Consider the following 15,613-nt stretch of genomic DNA (forward strand, 5'->3'; position numbering starts at 1 on the left):
GTTGATATATAAATAATTTTCAAGTATATTCCATAACTTATATTGATGTAAAAAAAGTGCCCTTGACTTTCTTGATCATAAGTCAAATTAAATTACTTTTTTTTTTTTGGTTATCTCTTATTTTTAGACCTAAATTTAATTATTGGTGTAGCTGTAGTTTACTTACATGTGTTTAAGTTTGTTTACCATGGTTTGAAAAATGTCACTTAACTCACCTGAGCTAAAATGATTTTCATTATTAAATAACAGTAACGCACCTTATCACTTTCTCTGATAAAAATAAAAACATAACAAAAACAAAGAAATTAAGATCTAAACTAAAAAAATTAAAAAAATTTAAAAAAATAAGAAGAAGAAGAAATCCATATTGTAATCAAAATTAGTAATCTACTAAGTGAGTGTTTGGATTGCACTGAAACACGGCTGACATCTACGTTTGCGTTTTACTCACTAGGACCCACGGCTACAGTGCCCATGAAATAAACGCAGCAACTTTAGCTGAAACGCATAAACAAAAACCTGAATGCACCATTTCAATAAAACACTGCATGCGTGTATTGTTCATGGACCACATCACTTAAGGAAATATGTTGCTACAATTCTCTGAACAATGCGTTTTGTTTTAACTTAAAAACATTGGATATTTCACTCATCACTCATCTGACCCACGAAGCAGAGGAGTGAAACACAAAATGGTGCGCAACGCCAACGACTAATTTCACAGACGGTCTTCTTCTTTCTCTCAACTAATGTGGCAGAGATGTCTTCAATGCTCCGTCCTTTTTATCTTCAATGAATTGCACCTACCCACCAACTAATAAACCACCAAAACAAAGGAAACCCATTAAGCAGAACAAACGAACCCAATCCCCTCTGTTTTTCCTTCACTTGAGCTCATCTTCTCTCCGCTTGGGACGTTGTTGCCACCACTGTGGGTGAGAGACACTGCATTTATCTGTAAGTTATGTTTAACTTCTCATACTCTTTGATGTGTTGGTGTTATACATTTATCTGTAAGTTGTGTTCTGCATTTAAGGATCAATTGTGTTCAACTTTTGTTTGTGATTTTTGTGTTTTCCATGAAATTAATATGTGGGTTTCTTTTTCCTTTGTGTAATTTTGTGTGTTTCTCTTCCTGCCTATGTTTGTATTTAGATTTTGTGAGTTTAATTTGCATTTTTCATGTGGGCATGTGCAATCGATTATGATATGCATACAAACTGTTTCTCGAAATGCCTCAATGAGTATAGAATTCTATTATAACAAAAATGGTTAAGGGGAAATCAAAGGACGTAGATAATGATGTGAGAACTGGGTGGAAAGATCTAATGGAACTAAAAGCTTTTTGTGATTTGTGTGCTGCTCAAGTCCTAGAAGGTAAAAGGAATTGAGGATTTTTTAGAAAGGAAGGGGTTGATGTAATGATTAAGTAGTTGGGTGAAATGGGCAAAGTGGTGTCTCACTTGCAGTTTAAAAACAAATAGGATCATCTGAGAAAACAGTGGAAGACTTGGAAGCAACTTTTTGAGTGTGAGACTAGGTTGGGTTATGATCTTGACACTGGAAGGATTAAGGTTACTGATGAGTGGTGGACCCAAAAGCTTAAGGTTAGTTGCCTTTACATAATTGTAAAAAACTCAATTGTCTACAACTATATTGTGCCGTAACTATTGGTTGTACACATGTAGGCATGTCCCAAGGCATCAACCATTCGCCACAAAGGTTTGTCGAATGTTGGTTCTATGGAAATCATGTTTGAAGGCACGATTGCAACAGAGAAAAATGCATGGACCCCAAGTGGTGAAATACCAAAGGAATGCATCGAAGGGTCTAGGGACTCCACTAGTAGCAAAGAATTTATTGACCCCCAATGTCAGCCCTCTGTAGATGTTGACCCAATATAAGTTGAAGGTCCATCATTGTTGAGGGCAAGACTGATAGTGAATAAGGGAAAAGGCTTGGCAAGCGATGTCCACATTTTCAGGGGAATTCACAAGAAACCAAGAAAAAAATGTTCAATTGTGCAAGAGATGTCCGACTCTTTGAAGAACATCTCAGATATTATTGTTGAAAGTAGAAGTGTAAGTATTTGTACACCATTTGCTTCTACAGGAACTGCTGAGGTTCAAGCAGTTATGGACATGGTGTTGAGTTTTCTTGGGGTGCAATCAGGTGATCACCTTTATATGTTCAGCTCCTGCTTCTTCATGGGAAACCAAGAGGCTAGGAATATGTTTGCAGTACATAGTCATCAAAAGGAGTTCCAGCTGAAGTGGCTAGAGATACAGTACCAACTACTCCCCAAGCTTCATTTGTGAAGGAAAGGGAATTGTTTCGATAGGGGTTGCTTCTAATTGTGTTGTAGTAATCGAATTTTCTCTATGTACTTGTTGCTCTCTTTTTTTCTTTTTTTTTTTTATTGGCAGAAACAATGCTTACCCTGGGTGTGTACGTAATTATTGGGTACTCTTTCTATTGTGGTAGTAATAAAAAATGGGCATTCATCCTCTTTGGTTTTGCTCTTTGGTTATTAAAGTACTCATACATACTAGTTTATTTGTAATTTTTAATTTTCAATGAAAATGGAATATGTAACATGCATATTCAATTTGAAGATGTTCTATGGCTACAATGGAAGATAATGGCCAATGATGGCACTGCTTGGTTTAAATTTGCAATTTGAAAGTTAATTGGGGGGAGTAGAGAACAATAATAATACACTAATATGATTTAAGCGTTGTGCATTAGTTGTAACTTATGAGATTTAGGGTCTTGACAAAACTTGAGGCATGTCATGAATGAATTTAGTTAACCTTCAATTTTATGTGATGTGCACAATATAATTTAGATATGGTCACTGCCAAAGAGCTTGCCCCAAGTTTTTCATTGATGTTTTGGCAGAACCAGCTTTCAAGTGGTAAGCTTTGTCTATGTCCTTTATTATAAGTATTAGATTATGATGTGTTTTATGGTCATTAACAATCCATTGCTTATCAATGGTTAAGCTTTTGTGATTGATAAAATATTTATTTCAATTACACGTTCAAATTACTAATGTAGTTAGAGAATTAAAGAGCTCAATCAATTATTGTTGACAACATGCCTTATAATTATAAGGGGTTGAAGACTAGATGTCATGCATGTTTATTTATTCACAAGATATTAAACTATGAAGAAACTTCACTTTAAATACCATACTACATTCACATAAACACATATTAGTTTATAACCTATTCACATAAGCACACATTAGAAGTAATCACATGAACAAGTTAATGGGATGAAGTGAACCCCTTTTTTATGGGAAGATTCATAGTTAACTTTGGATGCACTAATTATATCATTTATGCTAGTCTCCCCAATATGTGGGCATTTGCACTTGGTGGTCAGACTACATGATGAGGAAGCATTGTTTTTTATTGGTATTATGATAATAAAAGCCTAAAATCTCACCTAATGCCTGATAAGTAATTTGTTGCCCCCATTAGCTTCTTAATAATTAATCCATGCAATCATGAGAATCCATTATGCTTTCTCAAACATGGTGCATGAGAATCCATTATGGTTTCTCAGACATGGTTAGCGTTTTCCTAGGTTATGAGATTTTTCCATTAATTAAATCCATAAATCAACAAAATGTGATATGTAGTAGATTGCATGCTTATTATGGCTAATAAAGCATCAGATAGGTCCATTAAATAAACACTATGGTTTGTCTTTTTTGAGGTCTGTGGTGCATTTGATAAGTCTAGATTGTCCAATGTTTGTATTGGAAGGTATTGTCACTAAGAAGGGAGAAAGGTAAGTAAATAAATAAATGTGGTTACAGATTTATGTTTATTTATGTCTTTAGTGCATAAGTGCAGTAGAGAGCACAATGGACAATGCTATGCATGGAATGGTGCAGGTGGTACAATTGTGTATGTGTATCTGTGGTACAAGTGTGTGTGTGTGTTGGTGCAGGTGAATGCATGTGTGGGTGCAGGGGTATGCGTGTACTGATGCAAGGGTATTGTTAGGAGTGTGGTGTGTGTGTGGTGCTGCATGCATATAGTGCTAATGATGGGTGTGTATGGTGCTGATGAGGCATGCGTGTGGTGGTGTATGTGTGTGGTGCTGATGAGGGGTGCGTGTGTTACTAATAAGGGGTGCATGTGTTGCTGATGGGGCATGCGTGTGTAGCTGATGAGGTAGGCTGTGTTAGTTCTGCTAGAGTGTACAATGTAACCGTGCTATAGGTGGTGTTGTAATTGCCTAGCTGGCATTGTGTACTTATACTTTAGCATATATATTCTTGTATTGGAGGTGTGCCTACATTAGCATTGTATTAGAATTAGTTAATGAAGTTAGTTAGTTAAGATGAGTTGGATGGCTTAGCTGGCAATATGGTTACACAACTGGCTTGGGAAGACAATTAGGAAGTTGGTTATTAGACTGATGTGCTATCAGGGTATTAAACTGGGAAGGGTATTGTAGAATGATTGAACTTGATTGATATTTCTTCTTATGCTCTATCGATGGTTGTTTCCCTTTCTTTGCTGCATCTCTTTATTTCTTCTTATGCTCCGCCAAAATTGCTGCATTGTGCTGAACTAACTCAGACTTCATTTGTACAAGTAAAAGTTTAATGCACTAGTTCCCAGCCAACAAAATTTCAAAGCAACTAACAAAATGATGGATTTGCTAAACGACTCATCTAATTCCTAGCACCAATGAGTTTCTATACTTTCTCCTCTAGATTTGAATCTACAATTTTCAATAATCTTGGATGAAATTATGAAAACATATATTTAGCTCTATATGATCATATTAAAATTAACCAATCCAAACCAAATTTAAGTGGGGTGTCTGTTTTGGGTGTTTGGCAACTAGTTGATTAGTATAGCCATCAAATCATGGAAGCACATGACAATGAATTCAATTCAAACACTTTGTTTGCATGAGTTGGTGAAGGTACTTTATAAATATTAGACTGCTGCTTAAGCTTTAACACTATTAATTTATTGGTACCACCTTTTTTAGCCTACATATTATAGTTTAACAACTTGTTTTCACCCTATATATTATAGTATCAATCCAGATTTTGTACAAGCAATTAAAGTTGGTAACATATGTAGGGACATGAGTTTCGGGATGAGCGACAGAATTGTACTCACAGCATATTTAGTTAGATGTGCAAATGTCGTAACTTACATAGAGATCAATATGAACAAAGTACCAATGCATACAAATCTACAAACAGGGTATGAATGGGTACAGTATATTTTAAATGGAAACGAGCGAAAATGTCGCAATGTCTTTAGACTATCAAGCCATGTGTTTCGAGAACTGTGTAATACATTATGCACTCAGTATGGATATAACAGTATCAAAAGAGTTTGAGTGGAAGAGTCTGTGACAATGATATTGGTGGTACTTGGTAGTGGCATGTGTAATAGAATTGTGTAAGATAGATTTCAACATTCGGGTGAGACAGTGCATCGACACGTGGACACGGTAGTTACATTGTTAACCAATGTTATGGCAACAAACATTATCAAGCTTGCTGATCTTGCATTTCCTAATGTGTCATAACATATTCACAATTCAGATAGATATTGGCCACATTTCAAAGTACTTTGTGAATTTGGTATCTTAACTTGATTTTATTCAATTTATCTTTATGGTTATTGTGCGCGCCTAAAATGGGGCTATTGGGCCTGACCTCACTTGGGCTTGACCTCACTTGGGCTCGCAACTTATTTGTAAAGTGTTTAGGATTTCCTACTTTGGGTTGTTCTCGACACAGAGACTCAATGAAGGTGCCTCTCCCTCTCTCTCTCTCTCTCTCTCTCTAAATCACTCTTTTTTCTCTACTCTCTGTTTCCTTGGGAACCTTTCAACAACCATTTTCTTTCCCCAACTTCTCATATTTATAGCTCTAAATTAGTGGAGAGATCATGATTACTGTCATAGTTAGTGCAATTAGAGGTCCAATATCATCAGTCGTAAGTGGATGGTTAGGTGGGAATGGAATTTGGTGAAAGTGGCCTTGGAACTTGGTTCCCACTCTAGTAGACATGCCCGGCAGAGGTTTTTCCCAAGGCGCTGCCGGGTATGCGAAGGATGGTGTGTTTGGATGTTATTCTTTCTTTATTGTTCAGGAATGGTTTGCCGAGCAAGGACCAGATGACAAAACTTAGGCCTGCAGTTTGTGTGGGTTCGGACTAGGGTTTTAGGTAGAAAGAGACTGAGGCCATGGGCCACGCTGCTGGGTCATAATTCAAGGCCCAAATGGATCTGGGTACCATGGTGTCATACATTAGCCCCCCTTGATTCATGGCCTGGTTGCTAAAATCATGGCAACGTTGACCCCGGCTGTACTAACGTTATCTGCCACACTAATACTTGGCTCCCTTATAAGCTCCACTTTGATTAGCTGAGGCACCTCCTCGGTTATTGATGACACTAACGTTGCTAGGGAGTCAGTGTGTCTGTTTTGCGCCCGGCCCATTTGGGCCACCTTTACCGTACAGAACTTGTTTATGATTTGCTTTACTGCCTGCAGGTATGCTTTCATCCGAAAATCCTGGGCCTCGAAGTTACCTTGGACTTGATTAACAACCAGCCGAGAATCAGAGTAAGTCTCTACGTCTCGGGCACCCATACCTAAAACTTTCCTTAATCCGGCAAGAAAGACCTTGTACTCGACCTCGTTATTAGAGGCTTTAAACCCCAATCTAAAGGAATGCTCCAACCGTATTCCTTTCGGAGTAATTATAACAATTTCGGTACCAGCCCCCATAGCACTCGAAGCACCGTCCACAAACACTCTCCATTGGCAATTCTCTACATGACAGACCATCTTCCCATTATTTTTTGGAGAAAACTCCGCAACGAAATCAGCAAGGACCTGGCCCTTTACTGAGCTTCGCGGCCTGTATCGTATGTCAAAGGAACCTAGCCGGGTCCTCCATTTAGCTATTCGACCCATGAAGTTTGATCTCTTCAACAATGACTGCAAAGGATACTCGGTCAGGACAAATACAATATGAGCCTGAAAATAATGCGGCAGCTTCCTTGTAGCATGCACAAGGGCTAACACCAGCTTCTCCAAGGGTAGGTATCTTGTCTCAACATCAACCAGGGTTTTGCTGATGTAATACACTGGTTGCTGTATTCCTCGGTCCCTTAGCAGTACGGCGCTCACGGCATGATCGGACACTGAGAGGTACATGAATAAATCCTCCCCGGACTTTGGGGCCGTTGACATGGGCGCTTGCGTTAGATAATCCTTCAAATCTCGAAAGGCTCTGTCACACTCCTCATTCCACTGAAATCCTTTCCACTTCTTTAGAAGCTGATAAAATGGTCTACAGCAATCAGCGAATTTGGAGATGAACTGGTTAAGTGCAACTAACATCCCGGTTAATACTTGCACTTCTTTTGGATTGCTCGACGGCTTGAGGCGATTCACGACTTCGATCTGATCGGGGTTGGCCTCTATTCCCCGATTGGTGATCAGATACCCTAGGAACTTACTGGCCCCTACACCAAAAGCGCACTTCTCAGCATTTAGGTGCATCTTATGTTGCTGAAGTACCTCGAACACTCCCTTAAGATCTTCTACATGTTGTGCTTCCTGTTTACTTTTCACTACCATGTCGTCAATGTATACTTCAACTGTATGCCCTATTTTATCCCGAAACATCCTCATCATCATCCGTTGGTATGTGGCCCCGGCATTCTTCAATCCAAATGGCATCATATTATAATGATATTTGGCATCCGAGGAGATGAATGCTGTCTTTTCTCGGTCCTCGGGTGCCAGGGCAATCTGATGATACCCCTGTAAGGCATCCAAGAAACTCAACCTTGGGTATCCGTATGTGGCATCTACCAACTGGTTGATCTTCGACATAGGGAACGGGTCCTTTGGGCATGCCCAGTTTAAGTCTGTGATATCTACACAAACCCTCAATTTGCCATTCTTCTTCTTTACTACCACGGTATTTGCTAGCCACTCCGGGAAGAAGATCTCCCTTATCACCCCAGCTTCCTTCAGCCTTTGGACTTCCGACTTTACTGTGTCAACATGCTCCTTGGCCGCTTTCCTTGGCTTTTGCTTCTTTGGGGGGAATGATGGGTCCATGTTAAGCTTATGGACAATGAACTCGGGGTCCACCCTAGGCACTTCGTACGGACTCTATGCAAACACATCCACGTTCTGCATAAGGAATAACAACATTTCTACCTTATCCTGGTTCTTTATGCTCGTTCCTATTTGAAAATACCTGTCAGTATCCGGTAAAATTTTCACCTTCATTAGCTTCTCGGCACAACTAGCCCCCACTTTTTCTCGGGGCTCCTGTAATTGCTATAATGATGTCTCTTTGGTGGTTTCCTTCTGTTTAGTTTGCTTGCCCTTCCAACTAACTGCGGCAACTAGGCATTGCCTAGCTACTTGCTGGTTTCCTCGTACTACAACAACGCCCTGTTTGGTAGGAAATTTAACCTTCACGTGCAAGGTGGACGGAATAGCCCACATTGCATGAATCCACGGCCTTCCCAAGATCGCCGTGTATGGGGAGAATGATCTGAATACTATGAAGGTCACTATCATTTCCTTACCTTCCATATTTACGGGAAAGGAAATTTGACCCTCGGGAATCACCACCCTTCCATCAAACGAGACCAGCGGTGTATCATACTTCGTCAAGTCCTAATTTTTTAATCTGAGCCCTTCGAATAGGTCCGGGTACATTACGTTGACCCTGCTTCCCTGGTCTATCATCACCCTTTTCACTAAGAAGTCATTTATCTGCGCCGTCACTACCAACGCATTATCGTGCGGTTGAATCATTCCTTCCAGATCCTCTTCGTCAAAAAAGATGGGCACCCGACTAATTTTTATTTTCTTTTCGGGGGGTTGTTTTCCCGAGCAATTTTCTTTAGGTGTCACTGTCAACACCCCTCTTCTGGTTATAGTCGCACCCTTCGGGGCAACATGGATGACTTTAATCACCCCTAACGGTGGTAGGAGAGGGTTCCCTTTTACTGAGCGCCATGACCGGCATCTCGGTTTCCGGAGTCCACTACGAACTCTTTCAAATATCCAGCCTTCACCAATTGCCCTAGGTGATCTTTTAATACCCTGCATTGCTCGGTGGTGTGTCCTTTATCCCTGTGGTATGTACAATACAAATTTTGATTCCTCCGAGACGGGTCGCCCCTCATCTTGTTCAGCCACCTGAAGAACGGTTCATTCTTAATTTGGTCTACGATCTTGTGTACCGGCTCCTTGAACGCCACGTTCACCCCCCCTCATTTGTGCTTCTTGTTCCTGCATCCTGAAATCCTTCCATGGTCTCGGGGGAAAAACGCCCTGCCGAGAACGATTTAGCAACAGGGCTTTGCCCTTATTCTGCAGTCGATCGTCCTCGAGGCGTTTATACTCCTCAATACGCCTCATGAGTTGCCTCATATCCTTAGGAGGCCTTTTTGTCAACGACTCCCGTAGTTCTAAATCCTTGGGCAGCCCCATCCTAAAAGTGCTCGCTACAATCTTCTCGTTACCCCTATTAATTTCATTGTAAAGCTCCCAATACCGATTGGCATAACTCCGAAGGGTTTCGTCGACCCTCATCTTTATAGATAGTAACGCGTCCACCGGTTATGGCACCCGGCTGCATGTCACAAACCGAGCACCGAATTCTTGGATCAGCTCAGTAAAACTGTGAATGGAACCTATTCGCAACCCATTAAACCATCTTAACACCATGGGCCCGAAACTTTAGGGAAACACCTTACACATCAGCGTATCGTTGTGTGTGTGAAAAGACATTATATGGATATAATGACTGACGTGCTCTACCGGGTTTGTTTTCCCATTATAGGAGTTAAATGGTGGCCGTGTAAATCTGCTCGGCATAGGGGCCCGTTCAATTTCGTTTGAGAACAGTGATCGAGCGGCTTTTCGCAAGGCGTGGCTTATAGCATCCATAGCAGCATTGTAAGGCTGTCGCTCCTCTAGGGAATTCGAACCTCGGTCAGCATATTCGCGTGAACATGAACGGTCCCGGCGTTGATGCAACTCTCGAGAATTGGAGCGGTTCCTGCGTCGACGTGATTCTCAGAAAAGGGAACGGTCCTGGGGTTGACGGGAACCGGACTGGTTGGATCCCTCCCCACCTCAATTTCCCACACTATCGTCCCTCCTTTCTCGGTTATCTCAGTCCCTTCTCTGGCACCTACCTCTTGCTTCAAACTCCAAATCTCTCACCAGTCTACGCAACTGCTCCAGCTCCTGATCTCTCTCGTTAAACTGCCCATGTCCCGAGGCACCTGACATTGTTCGGTGAGTTTGATATGACCCCTCCCCGAGGCCAGACTCTTCCTCTTCTTGCTTGCGCTCCCTATCCTCACAGCTTTTTTGTCTTCTTTCCCGCCATGTGGATTCTTGAGAAGACCCCACAGATCCGCTTTCAGCGTGGCCTCCCGAACATCCTTCAAACATTTTCCTGTGCGTGAGTTTCAGTCGAACCACAGCTTCATAGGAGGGCCCCACGGTGGGCGCCAATTATGCGCACCTAAAATGAGACTATTGGGCCTGACCTCACTTGGGCTCACAACTTATTTGTAAATTGGGTTTAGGATTTCCTACTTCGGGCTGTTCTCGGCACAGAGACTCAGTGAAGCTGCCTCTCTCTCTCTCTCTCTCTGAATCACTCTTTTTTCTCTACTCTCTGTTTCCTTGGGAACCTTTCAACAACCATTTTCTTTCCCCAACTTCTCATATTTATAGCTCTAAATTAGTGGAGAGATCATGATTATTACCATAGTTAGTGCAATTGGAGGTCCAATATCATCAGTCGTAAGTGGATGGTTAGGTGGGAGTAGAACGTGGTGAAAGTGGCCTTGGAACTTGGTTCCCACTCCAACAGACATGCCCGGTAGCGGTGTTTCCCAAGGCGCTGCCGGGTATGCGAAGGATGGTGTGTTTGGACGTTATTCTTTCTTTATTGTTCGGGAATGGTTTGCCGAGCAAGGATCAGGTGACAAAACTTGGGCCTGCAATTTGTGTGGGTTCGAACTGGGGTTTTGGATAGAAAGAGACTGGGGCCATGGGCCACGTTGCTAGGCTAGAATTTAAGGCGCAAATGGATCTAGGTACCATGGTGCCATACAGTTATAACATGTATCGAATTTCACATGGTATTTTTATGGCAATGGTTAGGGTTGTATTGGTGCGATTGATGGGGTTCATATCCCCGTGGTCTTACCAGTTGATGAGCAACACCCTTATAGAGGAAGGAAAGGGATCACAACAACGAATTGCATATGCGCATGTGATTTTGACATGAAATTCACATTCGTGAGTGTTGGATGGGAAGGGTCAGCGCATGACACAAGAATCTTTTTAAGTTGCCTCAATAATGAGAGTGACAACTTCCCAAAACCTCTAGCTGGTTTGTAAATATGCAGTTTAATTTTTGTATTAAAGTATGTATTATGTAGTGAAAATACTAATGTAATAAACATTCTTGTTTGTAGGAAAGTATTATCTTGTTGATTCAGAGTACCCTATGAAGAGAGGGTTCCTTGCACCATATAAGGGAAAGAGGTACCACCTCCTCGATTTTTAGCAATGTCGAGGCCCACATCATCCAGAGAAGAAATTTAATTATCTTCATTCATCGCTTCGTTCGGTCATAAAATGAACTTTTGGAGTTTGGAAAAATAGATGGAAAATTTTGAGAAGTATGTCAGCCTTTCATATACGCACTTAAGAATGCATCATTGTAGCTACAATGGTTCTTCATAATTTTATTAGAGCACATGAAAACAGTGACCTTAAACGTGGTTATTCTGCACGGGGCACATATGGAAGTAGCGAGGGAGGTTATTACGATGAAATGACACATGTGATTTCTTCCTTGGATGAACCTGAGATGAAAGTGGTTCGGAACAATATTACAGCATCAATATGTAGGATGCGTCTATTGTAGGACTTAAGTTGTTACGGAAGTTATAACCTCCTTAATTGATTATGGTGACTATTATTTTTGTCACAATAGAAATTAGTGTGGTTGAAAATACCATTAACATTATGGTAATTTTTTTGTGGGAACCATAATTAATGGTTCACAAACTTAAATGTAATACCATTTTGTTTTATGGTGATTTTTTGTTGGTAAGCAAAACTGATGGCTCACAAAACTTGATTGTAATAACTTTGATTTATGAATTTGTACATATCGTTACATATGAAACTCATTAGTATTGCAACAGTAGATTTCAAGCTTATAGGGGACTTCTGAATAGACTCTAATCTTATCTGAACAAGAGACAAACTTAATAGATTTGAAGATTGCAACAATAATCTACCAAGAGTTTAAAAAAAAAAAAATAAAGAAAACAAAATCTACCCTCAATTTGTTTTAAAGACACCAAGAACCCTAATTATCAATTGCTGGCAAAGTGTATATAGATAAATAAATATAATGTGTGTGTATATATATATATATATATTTATATAGACACATATATATAACAACAAAACTTACAATCTCCATCAACTTGGCTATTAACATTATCTCCATAAAACGTCTCCACATATAACAGAAATACAACTACATACATATCATAAATTGTTATTTGCAATATGGAATAAGTTATATGATTAATATAGAAAACAAATGTAATAATACAAGTCTGTATTATTACATATATACACATCCCATTATGGCAAACACTTTTGTCTGATTTCAACTTCTCCAAACCTAGTAAACAAGATAAGCAATACTACAAACATGAATCAGGAGACTACTAGAGCTATCTTAAACTTCTTTGCTTTCTCTTCAGAAATCATGCGTGCAGCCTTGGCTCTTTCAGCCTTTCATTTTGCAACTCGCTCCCTTTCCAATGCTGCGTCTATCAGGGCATGTGCTTGCTTCAACTCTTCATTAGCAACTTCCACTGCATGCTCCAATCGCTTGAATTTGGCTATAGCTATAGGTGCTATTGCTGCGCCACGCGTACAAGAAATGCTGGTGTCTAACCACTTGAAGAACTTGCATGCACGGTTATCATCCTGCACAATAAAATATAGCACATAAACAGAAATAAAACGAATTGGCTCTTTAATGCACAACACAAATATTTTGCCAATACTTGAATATGGTACTTAGATGGCGAGCAAAAGTGACAACTATAAAACCTCTTACCAAAAGTATGAAGTTTTAGATACATCCTAATGACGTAGTTGTCAACGTCACAAAAATGGCCATCAAAACTAGAGAGATAGTTACTCATTTTCGACATTTGTAGGAACTGACAGTAGATATTACGTTGGCTTGGAATGGTGAACAGTACAACAAACTTACTCTACACCATCATGTAAACAGGTCTGCATGACCCCCAAGAATTATATATTAGAATTATCATAAGTTAAGCATGTTTACATAGTAACGATCTATGAAACACCAATATATTTACTGATCTCTACAGATTTGAAAACAAAATTCTTCTTTAAACTATAGTGCAAGAGCCATATATAAGACTTGAGCATAAGAGGTGATACTTTGACTTAATCTAACCTGAGTTTAGTTGTTTGACTTAATAGAGATGATATTTTAATTTGTGGTAAGTGAAAGCAACATAAAGAGCATAAGAGAATAACCAAATGAGGCAAAACAAGTGCTTTGTTGGCAGAGTATCGGCTTGTTTTGTCATGGACTTTTAACTGGAACAATTATAACGTTTTCAATTTATAAGTTGAATGAGATTTGCATATAACATAGATATGGTGCACTGGTTGAGAATTTGTTTCCTGGGCTATTTTGCCTGCTTGGTGTAATATTCGCTTCAATGACACAAAGAATACCGATTATAAAAATTGGGTCAAGTTGAATGATGAACTACTTACTACTATTGTTATTGGTAGTAATGGAGAATTTTCATGTGAACAAAGCAAAAAGTAATCCAGGTTAAGAGAACTTATGTATCAGCATAAATTAGAGAATCTAAAATAAAAATTAAAGAACATTCTAGAGGAGAAAACTTGGGATGTCTTAGAATGAAACTTGGGATGCCTCCCTCCATTTATCCATTCAAAAACAATAAACACCCACTTTTGTCTACATCTTCTACAACATATTTAAAATTCCTAGTTCACAATTACAAAATTGTTTTTGCTACTGTGGGACAGTCATGGAAATATTGAGGCAATCGTAAAAGCTTCCCATATTGTAGCAAATTCACTTTAATATACCTTTTGGGAAGATCCACCAGAAGCCTTTGCAGCTGAAACCAACGGCCCTGCCAAACAAACACAAACACACATTTTAATAACTAAACATGTAGCAATTAAATATCAAACACCATCACAATTCACAAACTCAAAAACCCATTTACCCAAAAATTAAAAAACCCTCTGCACAGTATTCTAATTTCTAATCATATATGCATAAAACAAGCTTAAAAGATTAGGCTCTTAACATCAACAGGCCATTTTAGAACAGAAAATAAATGCAAAGCAGAACAATTTATGTTAAATTCCAACAATTCAAACATTACTAAATATATAAGAGTAAAGAAAGCCACAAAATAATAAAGCTAACCTGAATTAAACAGATGGGTCAGCAAGTGAAATTGGAAGATGTGTGAAATGGGTTTATGGGAAGAGAGGTGTTAGGGTGGGAGAGGAGTGAAATTGGAAGAGGGGTGAAATGGGTTTATGGAAGGAAGAGCACTCTCTCAGGGAACCTGATCTTCACTGGCATCTAGATTGTCTTCCTCGTGGATTTCTCTGGTGGGCGTGGATTTCTTTTCTCGAAGACAAGCGTTAGGGTGGGAGAGGAGTGAAATTAATTAATTTTTTTTTAAAAAGCAAAAATGCGTAGCTTAAATACTTTTAGCTGAAGCTACAGTAATCAGCCCCAAAATGAATCAGCTGGTGTTTAAATTATTTGCTATAGTGTTTTCAGTTTTCAGTAAAATTAGCGGTATCCAAACAGACCCTTAAGTTGGCAAACCCAATTCCTTGAGCAATATGACCTCAGCAAGCAGTTTATGGTGAAACATATGGAAACCATTTAGATGTAACCTTTAATAATTTCTCTTGAAATGCATTCTTCTAATGACAGCTCGATATGCAGGTGCACATATATAGAATTGTCTAGTGTAAAAAAGAAAATAAAATACAAGAGTTGCTACACTAATCAAATATTTTGAGAAAATATGTCAAACTCCAAAGTCGATCCACCAACATATTTAGCAGGACCCAAGATAATTTGAGGCTTAAGGTGAAAATTTTAAAGGGGCCTTTTTATATCTAAATATCACTTAAATGATATTTATTTTATTTTTTATATTATAATTTTTTTTAATTTCAAATCTATTATTAATTCTTACTAATTAATAAGACTAATTCATCTAAAGTGAGCTAGTGATACTTACTATATATAAGTTTTACAAACTGACGAGTCATCAATAAATAAAAGTTATTTAAAACATTAATTTATTATATTATTTGATCAATTTGTAAGTTTTTTGTCATAAAATTTGTATTAATTTTAGCATTTATCATTCACTTAATGATGAATTGGTAATTGTGTTGTATTTCTATTAATTC

At 39.0% G+C, this 15,613-nt stretch overlaps 1 protein-coding gene across 1 annotated transcript; it reads left to right on the forward strand.

The window, feature by feature from the left end:
* The first annotated feature begins 1,268 nt into the window (after positions 1 to 1,268).
* LOC115957032 lies at positions 1,269 to 1,904 on the forward strand. The gene is made up of 3 exons (XM_031075274.1): positions 1,269 to 1,367; positions 1,485 to 1,607; positions 1,689 to 1,904. The coding sequence occupies exons 1-3, from the start codon at positions 1,269 to 1,271 to the stop codon at positions 1,902 to 1,904; spliced, it is 438 nt and encodes a 145-aa protein (XP_030931134.1).
* Positions 1,905 to 15,613: the final 13,709 nt, after the last annotated feature.

Source organism: Quercus lobata, chromosome 8 (genome assembly GCF_001633185.2).
Source record: "Quercus lobata isolate SW786 chromosome 8, ValleyOak3.0 Primary Assembly, whole genome shotgun sequence".
Classification (NCBI taxonomy): Eukaryota; Viridiplantae; Streptophyta; class Magnoliopsida; order Fagales; family Fagaceae; genus Quercus; species Quercus lobata.

Excerpts from the sequence above, each read along its gene's own strand:
- LOC115957032 (XM_031075274.1), top strand. The coding sequence starts at position 1,269 with ATGGTTAAGGGGAAATCAAAGGACGTAGATAATGATGTGAGAACTGGG. Across the intron at positions 1,368-1,484 it reads GTGATTTGTGTGCTGCTCAA|GATCATCTGAGAAAACAGTG; the intron begins GTCCTAGAAGGT and ends AAAAACAAATAG. Across the intron at positions 1,608-1,688 it reads GGTGGACCCAAAAGCTTAAG|GCATGTCCCAAGGCATCAAC; the intron begins GTTAGTTGCCTT and ends GTACACATGTAG.